The sequence below is a fragment of the Pogona vitticeps genome, chromosome 1, assembly GCF_051106095.1.
Source record: "Pogona vitticeps strain Pit_001003342236 chromosome 1, PviZW2.1, whole genome shotgun sequence".
NCBI lineage: Eukaryota > Metazoa > Chordata > Lepidosauria > Squamata > Agamidae > Pogona > Pogona vitticeps.
The window spans coordinates 332,415,596-332,428,167 of record NC_135783.1 but is presented as its reverse complement, the minus strand read 5'-3'; the positions used below and the strand labels follow the sequence as shown (position 1 = coordinate 332,428,167).

The following is a 12,572-nucleotide window of genomic DNA, read 5'->3' as shown; positions in this document are numbered from 1 at the left end:
CAAGGAAAACTGTATTGCTATATTGTTACCACACACAAGAGTGTGTGTGACCTAGAATAATATAGATCAGCCATTCTCAACCTCAATGGTTGCCCTAAGCACAATATGAAAGAAATATAGGCTGAATCAGGATTGTATGTCACATAATGAACCTTATAAGGTAGGGTGTGAAAAACTGTTTCCAGTCTATGACTCCCTTCAAATGTGCCATGGCTCACAGGGGGACATATGGCCACCACTGAAAATGACTGATATAGTTCATTCCTTGATAAACTCTGTAGCAAACCTAATCATTTTTCATTACTGAAATCTTTTGAAGGTTCAGTGATAATTGTAAGCAGCAATTGTTGTAAAGATTTACATTAGTTGTTAGTTATGCCTGCAAACTAATTGGATTATTCTTTTAAAGAGGAAATTTAAGAACGCTTATTTGCAGTAACATAGGGTGGGAAATTATCCAGTGCTTAATTTTTCTGTGGCATACAGTAGTGCTTCAATTTACGACCATAATCTGTTCCAGAAGATGGGCATAACTTGAAATGGCCATAAGTCAAAACACCATTTCCCATAGGAATGCATAGAAATGCAATTAATCTGTTTCGGCCATAGGAAAAAAAATCACCCCCAAAATATCACTGGAAGACTCATTGGAATTGTGATTAATCCCTTGCAGCCGAAGGGGGGAGGGAGAAAAGCAATCAAGCATGCAAGACCCATTGGAAATGCACAGAAAACAAACAAGCAGATTGGAAATGGACAGAGAACAAAGCAGACAGGTTGGAAATGCAAAGAAAACAAAGGGAAAATCAAGGGAAGCATGCAAGACCCATTGGAAATGGGGAACCCCCCAAAAAAGCAACCAACCCCCCCAAGAACCATCAGAAATGGAGAAAGCAAAAAACCCCACAGCCCCCCAAGACTAATCGGAAATGGGGAAACCCCCCAAAAAACAAACAAACCCCCCAAGACCCATTGGAAATGGGAAAAACACTCCAAAAAGCAACAACCCCCCCCCATGACCCATCGGAAATTGGGGGGAGCCGAACACCAAAAAAACCCCAAGACCCATCACAGCACAGAAACATAACCCCCCCAGCTCAAAACCACACTGCAGAAACACCCAGAACAGTTTTTAAAAAGCAGAAAACAGCACCTTACCTTACCAGGCAGCCTGAAGCCTCCCTGCAAAAAAACACACTCACTCATCGATCTCAAGTGGAGATTAGAACCAGTGGGGATTATCAAATCAAATTCTATTCTAGTCTGATGCTCTATTTACTAAACCACATATTGCAGCTGAAGTACTTTTGGGTTTTAGGGACATCATAGAGCTCTGACTAGTAAATATAAATCAAAGAAGTGTGCTAAATCCAATTGCAGGGCACTGGGAAATTATCAGGAAACTGTTTAAGAAAAAATGTTCAATTCCGTTTTTTCTTGGAAATCTACCTCAATCGTTAGACTGTCAGGAAGAGAACATATTCAGACTAAGGACTATGCTTTGAGAAGCCTTGAAAGAGGTGTTTCCTCTGCAAAATAGGACATGCGGTTACACTACAAGTAGTATAGGGTTGGTTTAGTGCTAGCTGTCATCATCTTAAAGTCTACAGGTGTATGGACAGGGACTAGAGATAGGCATAGACCACTGATTTGGCAGTTCGTGATGGTTCATTTATTGACTGAACAGGTGTTTGGTGCTTCAGAGCCCTGCCTCCTCTGGCAGGCAACCACTTCAAGGCAGCACCCACCTTCCTTGCCTCACCTCCTCTGTGTGCTGCCTCTGAGCAGGTGCCTACTGGAAGAGGTGGGGGTTTGAAGCACTGAACACTTTTACAGCTGATAAACAAACCAGCATCAACCAGCAGTTCTCTAATAGAGACTCTCTGTCTATGCACCTGTGGCTTACTCTTTTCCTTTTTTTAAAACCATGGTTAAGAGTTTGGAAAATTTAGTGTTTTTGGATTTTTGCTTCCCAAAGCCCCTGGCCTTGTTGGCTGAGAATTGTATGAGTTGTAGTCCAAACCCCCCCCCCTTTCAAAGCTTGGATGGTGAGAACAACAGTATTGTGTCTGCAAGCATTCAAAACATCTTCCACAGTTCTTGCAGACTTTTTTAAGCTATAGCTTTTTTATTTTATTTTACTGCAACCATAAGAGAAAGGTTGACATGGTTCATGTGAGTAAATGTGGTCTTTCCTATGTTTGGTAATAGGCTTTGACAAGCTATTTAAAGTACTGAAAGTTTTTTACGTCTGATGTTTGGAGGCTCTTTGCAGTTCCGCTAAGTATAGCATTTTCCTTTTAAAAAAACACAGCTTTCCCTCGGGTCTTTGAAGTACAGAATGTTATCTCCAAGGCATCAGTGAAATAATGCTTTACATTTCTGCATCTGGACATGTGATGATCTGCATTGTACTCTACACACGTAGTGGATTTATTAGGCTTTCTTTTCTTTCTGTTCTATTTTACTTGACTAGAGTAGGAGTTTACATCCTATGTATGTAATTTTAATACTGTTAGCAAGGTAGCTAAAGAAACCACACTGGTTCCTTTTCAAAAGATCAACTTTATATAAGAATAATATTTAAGTTCAACTAAAATGACTAGAGAGGTCACTACTTAATACCATTCTTTACATATTTCTGTTGGAGCAAATTTGCAGCATTTAGCAGAGTTTTGTGCCAGTTCAGGCAGTCCAGCTGAATAACATATACAGTCAGCTTCTTCCCAACACCACATACAGTATATTTACAATATGTACAGAAGTTCTATCAGTACAAACTGGCAGCATGACATTCGTCAGAAGAGTTCCTACATCTTCTTCACATGTCCACACATGTATACAGGTGTACATTTACATATAGCCAATCAGTAAGGACATTGCATCAGCCCAAACACTACTTCATTTTAATACACATCCAGCATGATTCAGCATTTCGCTCACCTGTCCAATATGGCTGCTGCTCATCATAGGCCTGGTTCTGCCTCAGCGTGGAAATTATCCTTGACACCCCTCCTAATTTACAGCTGAGCAGAACGCACTCCCAAATCTTTAGCTAGTTCTCTGTGTCTCTGCACACTCAGTGGTTTAGTTAGAATGTCTGCTACGTTCTTCTCTGTTTCACAATACTGCAGTTGAATTAGTTTTTCTTCTACTGCCTCTCTAACATTGTGATATTTAATATTGATGTGTTTGCTTCTGCTTCTCATTTTATCTGTGGTTGCCATCTGTATACATGTAGTGTTGTCCTCAAACACTGTTATGGCCTGATCCACTTTAATTTTCAGATCTATAAGGACTTGCTTATATCATACCGGCTCTGAACACACTTCTGAAAGAGCAGTAAACTCTGTCTCAGCAGTGGATGTGGCAACAGAACCTTGCTTCCTTGATTTCCATCCCACCAATGTCTCAGCAAACATTGTGAAACCCGATACTGATTTCCTGTTAGTCACGTTGTTGGCCCAATCACTATCTACATAGTCCATCATGGTCCATGATTGTGTCTGTGCAAGTTTGGTTTTGAGCTGATACCTTACAATTGCAAGTGAAGACTGTTATGTCGAGACTAGTGAGATCCTGACCCTAGCAGATTGGTAACATTTCTGTAAATCTTCCTTCAAGAAGTTACCCAGTTTTAATGTACATTTTCTGTGTGTATTCATTTCAAAAAAACCATTTCAGAAGCATTCCAGTGAAGGATTTTTTAAAATGAAAGAACCATAGCTAGACATGATTAGGCACACTCTGGCGCAGTGGTTAAACCGCTGTTCTGCAGCTAAAACTGTGCTCATGACCCAGGGTTCAATCCCAGGTAGCCGGCTCAAGATTGACTCAGCCTTCTATCCGAGGTCGGTAAAATGAGTATCCAGCTCGCTGGGGGAGGGCAATGTGTAGCCTGCATAATTAACTTGATAACCGCCCAGAGTGTGCTTGAAGCACTATGGGGAGGTATATAAGCAGCATGCTTTGCTTTGCTTTATATGGAAGTTGTGATAAATATAGTTGAGGAAGCAGAGCAATGGTCCACTGCACAAGAAGTTACAGAGCTTGTGTTAAGCAGTATTCACTACCCCCTGGTCCAAGCGAGGAGCCTTATTTTGAAGGTGGCAGGTTCCACTGCAGCAAACTAGAGATGGCATGAAAACTCAGTGGTTGCTTCAAACAGGAACTGGCTCCCATCTGCTGTTGTCATGATTGAAAAGTTTCTGTTGTGTGTGGAATATATTACACTGTGAATTCACCCAAGTCAAAGCAAAGATGGTAGAACCTTTTCTCTTCCAGGTCCTGAGAGGAAGCATAGTTGAGACCATGTTGAGTCCTGCCATGGTGGAAGTTGTTTAAGAGAAGGAAGCCAGGGAAATAAATGTGTCACAAAACTAGAAACTTTTCTGAGTGTGATATAGCTTTTATTGTATCAAACTAGGACGTATCAGACTGGGATGGAGAGACTTGAGTTCAGTTATCCACTCAGCCATGTGACCCACAGGTTGGCATTGTGTAGATCTCAATTTAGCTGTCTCGTGAAGTTGCTGAGAAGGTAAAATGTCAGAGTGAAGACCATGTGTAACATCTTGAATACCTTAGAATAGACATGGAAATAAAGCTAGTAAGAAGGAATGTGGGGCAGATATTGTAACAAAAGAGCATAGCTTTATAAATTGATTTTAATAACATCATTACTGAAGCCAGTAAGATTTTGAAAATAAAACTGGGCTAGGAAATACTTTTTGGTTATGGTTTTATTTTTTTGAAGGAAGTTACCTTTTTCCTCGCAACCTTGTTCAATGAATGGGACATGTAGATTTGTCATTTTCACAAAAGAAATGCGTTATCTGGAAAGCTAAATATAAAATTCCTCTGCTTAGGGTACTTTCTAATGCCATGAAGATCTTTCTTTTTTGTTGTGTTTACTTGAGCTACAGAAATGGTATGGATTATAGAGGCATTTTATGAAATGCTTGTCGTGATAGTCTTCATCATTAGTATGTATGGACTACTTCCACTAAAATATTTCTGTGCTAGAGTTCTCCTTATCTGTTGAATAATAAATCTCTCACCTAATTTGAAAAGGTGTCAACAGATTAATTACGGCTCAGCACAAATCAGCTTTCTCACTATGATGTAGTCTGTTTGGTCAGTGTAAATCATGGCATTGCATCCTGCTAACATAATAAAATGCCATTACAGGGTTACAGTTGGGGGATAGGGGTCAGGGAATTAAAGAGAACACTTAATAGGAAAGTTTGGTTTTGTGAGGAGATTAAGATGGTATTGAGGTGACATCAGATATTCATTCAGATTGAAAATTCAAGAACAGGGCAGCAAGGAAGAAGGGGTTCAGGCAGTTAAGAGAACAGAGATTTTGAGGCAGGGCATTTGGAATAGCAGTTTTGGTGCTAAATGCGACATAAAGCCATTCACATGATTGGCACAAATAGAAGCACTGGCCACTGGACAAATACTAGCTGTAGAGACCCTCATGGTTCAGATGGATACTATAGAATGCTGGAAAGAGTGAGCAGCTGCTGTTAGCCACCATCATGTCCTGATCAGCAGGACAAGTCTACAAAGTACTTTTATAAGGTATTATAATGCGTTGACACACTTGGGAATTGTATGAATAACATCTTATCTCGTTCACAGAGGAAGAATTGTTATGTTTGGACACTACAGGTCAGAGAATGCTTCAGTTGACATGGCTAATGGCTAAGCTATTATGGGAATTACAAACTACCCCCAAAGGAACATTTTGCATCTCTCCACGAGTTTGATCCTTAGGGAGGACATATTGCAAAAGAAGAGAGAAAGGTAAAATGAACAAGGCAGTGGTGAGCTTTAAAAATAAGAACAGGGAACCTGCACCAGCCCCAGAAGTTGTACGGAACATAGGGTAGAGATTTGAGGACAGACATTATGAACTCGATTCATAGATATTGTCTGCAGAAAACTGAGGATGAAATGCCATTTAACAATTTGTTTATGTTTTAAAACAGGTGTTATGCAATCAGCAAATAATTTCACTAGTTTTCCTTTACAGATCACTCATGGTGAACCCCAGAAGTCATGCTCCAAGCCTGTAGCAGAAAAGGTTACAGATAGTTGCCAACAGATCTGTCAGTGTAGACCACCTCCCTTACCACCTCCACCACCTCCTCCACCACCACCAAGGTTGCTTGGGGTCTCACGTAAGTAGAGACTGCTACCTTTTCTCTTTGTGTCCAAAATGGCGGTTGACAGATTACGAGTGACAGAGTGTAACTGGAGGGGGGGAGCTAATTTTACTGAACTTGCAATTTTCTAATGGATGATTGGAAAGTATTCTAACTAAAGATGAAAAATATTTTGGCTCGCTGAACAGGGATTTCTTCCAAGGAGCCAGACAAATTCGTCTTGTTCTAAACCATATGGTTCTTTTCTCAAAGCATCTCATTAGCATCAGAGCTAATCATTCATTCATTTCCAATGTTGTCTTATGATCTGCATTAACATGTGCTAAGTATTTCATGATGCATCATTTAGATGGGTTTGTTTTCACTACACACATTCAAACAAATTCACTTCCACACACAACTGATCATATATGTGCGTGCATGTACACATATGGATGAGTACAGTGGTGCCCCACATAGTGACGTTAATCCGTTAACATCGCTATCCGGATTCATCGCTATGTGGGGGGGGGTAACCCATAGGAACGCATTAAACTCCGTTTAATGTATTCCTATTGGGGAAAAACTCGCCGCTATGCAGAGAATCCTCCATCCGGCCGCCATTTTCGCCACCCAGTAAGCGAGGGCAGGGCGCGAAAACGGTGCGGGTGGCCATTTTGTTGACCCGGCGGCCATTTTGGAACCGCCAATCAGCTGTTTATAAAACATCGCAATGCGAAGATCGGTAAGCGAAACGCTTACCAATCATCGCAATGCGATGTTTTCCCTTTCTAAAACATCACAATGCGATCACATTAGCGATCGCAAAAACGTGTTGCTATGCAGATTCGTTGTTAAACGGTGTGCTCGTTAAGTGAGGCACCACTGTGCATGCTGAATATCTGAGAAAGAGAAAGAACAATATTGCCATGAACTTTGTAGCATTTAGTTTAGCTCTGTGTAAATAACTGTGCTCAACCCCAGACGAGCACTGGAGTGATCAACTTCCATTAATTTGTAATCTGAAGATGTTTTTACTACAATATAGTTGGAACGTCAGAATCATTATTTGTGGCTCTTGTAATTAAGATGTAGTAGTTGGACATGTGGTTACCATGGCTTCTAATGTGACATGATCAAGATATAGTGCTGGTTGGGTAGGATGCTCCCAATGCTGGAGAACTGTGACCATCGAGATGTTTTTGGATGGCAGGTCTCATCATCTCTCATCATTTGCTGTGCTGGCCAGGATTAACAAAAGTTGTAGGCTCAAAACATCTGGAGGGCTGCAGTGGCCACATCTTTGATACTCCTTACCGTATGACTTCTACAGATGGACATATGGCAATAGCAGCAATATAATGTGGACCTAAGAAGCTCATATGTCTCAGGAAGGAAGAAGCAAATTACTAAACTGGAGAAGAAGTGGGAAGTTAGTGGGAAGCTTGGGTGTAATTCTGAAGTAGACAGCTTAGAATTTTTTTGTCACAGGAATAGTATTTTCTTCTGTCCTGATTTTGTGAGGATAATATTCAGAATCTGATGAGATTTCTTTTTGGGACTGGGAAATATGAATGCCTAGATTATATGCAGACATCAGTGAGAAATATCTACTATTCTAGACTTTGAAATATGAGTTTTTGTTGATCTCTGCCTACTTCAGCAGCCTATATGCAAAAGTATAAATGGGCATAAATCTTACACCAAAACAGGCCACATTGAAAAGCAGTGAGAGAACATGTCCGTCTGCCAGATCACTTGGTTATTCACTATCAGAAATAACAATGGGGGGATTCATATAGCTTGCCATTTGGTTCAGTTTTGGTGGAGTTTGGTTTGCTGTATTTTCTGATGAACACATGTATTTCAAGTAAGAGTGATCTCTCAAGCCTCTGTTCTGCTCCTTTCTGGCACAACACTAGGGCTGCAGTTTATTTGATGTAATTGGGAGTGCTCCTGATTATTCCATTCTCCAGTCTGTGTGGTTACTATATTTGCTACCAAATAAAACTGTGGGTGACATTCTCTTCAGTGACAACCCTATAATGTATGACCCTCTCCTCTATTTTCCTCTTCTGAGCATTTTAAAAAATATTCTCCAAAGTGATGTAGCACTATTTCAGATATAAGAGTGTGCTCATGCTAGGTAGATATATTGCTGTAGCACTGTGCCACTTAATAAATTAAGGAACCTTAAAGAGAAATTGCTGTGGTCTCCAGAATGACAGCCATGATAAAAGCTGAGGGTGGGGCATCAGTTAACAAAAGGAAGAGAAATTGAAGCAGTCTGGATCCTTCTCATGGGAGAACAAACATGTCCCATGTGAATGGGAGGATTCCTCAAGGGCAAGATAAAATAGACTGCACCAAAGATAAGAGCCTTTTAAATGCAACCCAGATTACCTAAAATTGCCTCATCTAGTTGCACACCATGTTTCAAGAATTTTTTTTTCAAAATAGAGATAGGATAAGCTAACCTATAGCCTAAAAAAGTTATTATTTGCTCATCCCTACTCAAAAGCGTTACTCCAGTGTAAAACTACTAAACTATAATTTCTTAGTTAATCTTGAATTTCAGATTGAATGAGCTAAAATTATCTTTTCCGCTTCAGAACATAATATGTTGTTTTTTTAGGTGCCAAATCAGTATGGTAAGAAAGACAGCATTATCACCAGTGATTGCTGTTTTGAATTGACCACTCTGTCTTTCTCTTGCATAGATATACTGTAGCTATGAATGCAAATGTATTCAGACATGTCTTGCCTTTTGGGCCCCATTGTTAAGGTTTTGTTCTCAGTATTTATGTGTGTGTCTGTTCATGCATCCTCCCAAACATGAATAAACTACTGTTTAATGCATTCGCGAATGCATTTGATAATACTGTTTAATGTATTAGCAAAGAAACTACTGTTTCTTTGCTATAGCTCCCAGAATTCTCCACTCTGAGCTGATATTCCCGAAATTGTAATCCAAAAAAGTAACTTAAAGGAGTGTGTGTGTGGGAAACACCCTGAAGAATATTACAGATAAAGCACCGTGCATCTGCAGACCTGGAAACTGTTGCCATATTTAATTCGTTCATAAAAGAATTCCTTACTGTTTTTTCTGGGGCTGAATTGAAATGCCCTCCTTTAGGATTGGTGATGCTGAGGGATGCGGTGCTGTCACGAAACCGGTAAGAGTGAGGGCTGTGTTTCCTGCCTGCCCACAGTATAGACCTTCTGGACAGGAATTAAAATGGTGGAAACTCCAGTGAGCATTATTCCTCCCAGAGGCTGGAAAATTTACCATTTTAGACAATAACTTATAGAATCCTCTGGGAGATCCTAGATCTGTGGCCCCAAAAGTCACTCTTCTTGCCTTCAGGGCTATCAAACACGTGGCTGCAAAGAAGGACGGCGAGGACAGATTTAACCCTTTTTGTTGTTGTTGTTGCCAGCTCATTCATTTCAGTGATTTTTCACATTCAACTTAACAGCACAGCCACAAAGAATAAGAAACATGCACATATTCTCTAATGATGGATGAAGGTATATGCCCTGTTCAAGATGGAATGAAACAAACCATATAAACTGTGTGAGTCAGATACCATTTGGGTAAACTGTATAGTGGAGTTGCCAGGCATTCAAGAGCTCTGTGTGTGCTTAACTGGTTAGGCAGCTGGAGCTGCTTGCTATCATGAATGTGGAAGCATTGTCCTAATAATTGGTGTCATTAATAATAATTGCCAGAGCATTTGATCTCAATTTATTGTGTCATCACCGAGGTCTGTAGGGTGTTTTCTCACTGCACAGTGGGAGAGGTGCCTACTAGGTCAGAAGCGCAGCCAAATAAAAAATTAAAGGCTTTCACAAGAAAGCCTTGTATTGTAACAGCAAATTGCCCAGTTGCCTGCTTAGTCACTTTGTCAGAGCGTGTACCATTTATACCTCCCAATTTTGACAGGAATATGACTTTTTAAATCCTTATATCACTATATGTGCAGAAAATAATTTATTTTATGGCACCCATTGCCAATTTCTTATGCCAGTTCTCATCTCCTGGTGTGAAAACCCTATTTGTCTTACTTTCAATTTTTTTAAAAAATAGGACCCCTTCTTTTTCTAAATGTACTCTACAAGGGGCTGCCTTTGAAGTATAAAATTCAGTAGCAAGAGTATTTTTCCCTTGTATGTGGTATTAGACCAAACCATGATCAAGGTTACTGTCTGTCACTTTACGTTCAGTGAAAATTTAAGGTGCTGGTGGTCCTCACACCCTAGACCAGGGATGCACAACATTTTTGACCTCAAAGGCCACAGGTCATGCTAGTGCAGAAGCTGCACATAACATGCACATACATGTGAATGCAGTAGGCACCAGCCATCCTGTCACTGGGAGGAAGTGGATGAGGATTGCTTGGGAAGTGAGTGGAGGTCCTTCTCTCTGTCCTCTTTCCTAGCAATCTTGATACAAATACCGTATTTTTCCCATGTATACGACTATTGTCTAAAGTCTTTAGACTAAAATTGAGGGTCGTCTTATACACAGGGGAACCTTTACCTTTTTATACACAGAAGTAAGCTGAGTAGAGAAAAAAACAAATAGAGGGGAAAGTAGGGATCAAAATGATCCTACAGGGCTTTGATCCCTGTTTTCCCCTCCACTTGCTAAGCCTTAGCAAAAGAAAAGCAGGGATCAAAGTGCTGCAGGATCACTTTGATCCTTGCTTTCCCCTCTGCTTACTAAGTCCCATGGGGCTTAGCAAAAGGAGGGGGAAAGCAATCCCATGGCTGTATAAGGGGGAAAGGGATCAAAACAATCATGCAGTCATGGGATAGCTTGGATCCCTTCCCCCCTCCTTTTGCTAAGCCCCACAGGGCTTAACATGAAGGGTGAAAGCAGGGATCAAAGCAATCCTGCAGTGCTTTGATCCCTTTCCCCCTACACTTGCTAAGCCCCACTAGATTTCCTAATTTTGGGTTAGAAAAGCACTGTAGTCAGAATTAGTGGTCTCTATGAAATCAGTGGATAATTAACAGTACCTTGGGAATTGAACAAAGGAACTCATAGCTTCCTTGAGAGGCTACCAAGACATGATGGATGCATGCATGTGGCCCTTGGGCCATAGATCTCTCTTTTGCTTAGCTTAGACAGTCTGTTAAAACATCTTTGTTATCATATGGTTTTAAAATTTTCTCTGGTTTAAAAGCTCCTTCATTCTTTAACGGTGCAGTGTGCTTTGTATTTTGTATTTTCTGAATTATTTTAATATCAGGAAAGAGCATCTATGATTTTTGCATTGTTTGAACAGTTCTGGACAATATCTGTTAATAGAACAAAAGCATTTTGAAAATCAAGGTCAGGTGTCTAGCATAGATACATGGCTGGTGGACCAGATGTGTGGCTACTCTATGGGCTTGAGAATAGTATGAAAATCATATTTGAGCATTTCAGAGAATCAGTAGAACCCAGTTTGGACAACTATGTCAATTAATCTTATCAGGGACAAGCCTTGTCCAAAGTGATTTGTATGTGGCCTTGCAGACTGCTCAGGCTGTTAGCAAAGCAGAGATAACTATTTGCTGGAATGCATTCATTTTTAAGATGCCACAAAACCTGTTATTGTTTTATCTGATGGAGAAGCAGTGAGATTGTGGGCCACTGCTCTATATCATAGCCTCTTTATTACAGAAGGTTCACAAATTAATCTCTCAAATTATAGTTGGGGGAGGGGGTCTGCTTATATATGAAAAGAAAATCTTAAAGCACCGAACACAGAGTAGGATGCTTCTGGCACAGCAAAACTAGAGATCTCCTCTCTTCAGAAGTCGAGGCACTATATAAACAGAAGTGGATTGACAGAATCTAGATACCAGCTCTGTAAAACAGTCCTACCTATAATGTAAGATATTTATAACATAGGGGACAATAAGGCATGCCTTTTATTATGTGTTCATTTGCAGATTTGACCGCCTTCAGTCCTTCTGGAGTGCAAGTGAAATTATCTTATGCATTTTTGAGCATCAGATAGTTGTATAGCAGAAATGCTTGCACTTTTCTCTTCGCTGCAACTGCTCTGATTTATTCCAGTTGGCAGCATTCTTTGTATCTGTTCCTTAAGAGTTCTGTTTTCTATTGTTTACTTTTATTTCTCATCTACATTATGCTGCTCGTTCCTTTCAAGGACCTTCATTTGGCAATGTTGTATGAGTGTGCAGCTGTATCCTAAAAATACTCTGATAAACAGAAATGCTTTTTGAAAATATTTTGAAGATTTAAACTGTAAGCCCTCTTGGAACTCCTTCTGTGCTGAAAGGGAATTCAGAAATACTTTTATAAATAAATAAAGTTAAAGGCTACAAAAAGGGTTTAACAAACCTATTGAGGAAGATATGTTGAAGGACTGCTACTGCAGAGAATGAAAGAAGCAGATCCGT

At 40.2% G+C, this 12,572-nt stretch overlaps 1 protein-coding gene across 2 annotated transcripts in view; it reads left to right on the top strand.

Annotated features, from left to right (window-relative positions):
- The window catches only part of PRIMA1 (proline rich membrane anchor 1), a 72,158-nt gene that overhangs the window by 13,035 nt on the left and 46,551 nt on the right, over nucleotides 1-12,572 (top strand). For both annotated transcript variants that reach the window (XM_020802200.3, XM_020802201.3), the window contains exon 3: nucleotides 6,041-6,188. In XM_020802200.3, the coding sequence (XP_020657859.1) occupies nucleotides 6,041-6,188 (148 nt within the window). The remainder of the gene's footprint in view (nucleotides 1-6,040; nucleotides 6,189-12,572) is intronic.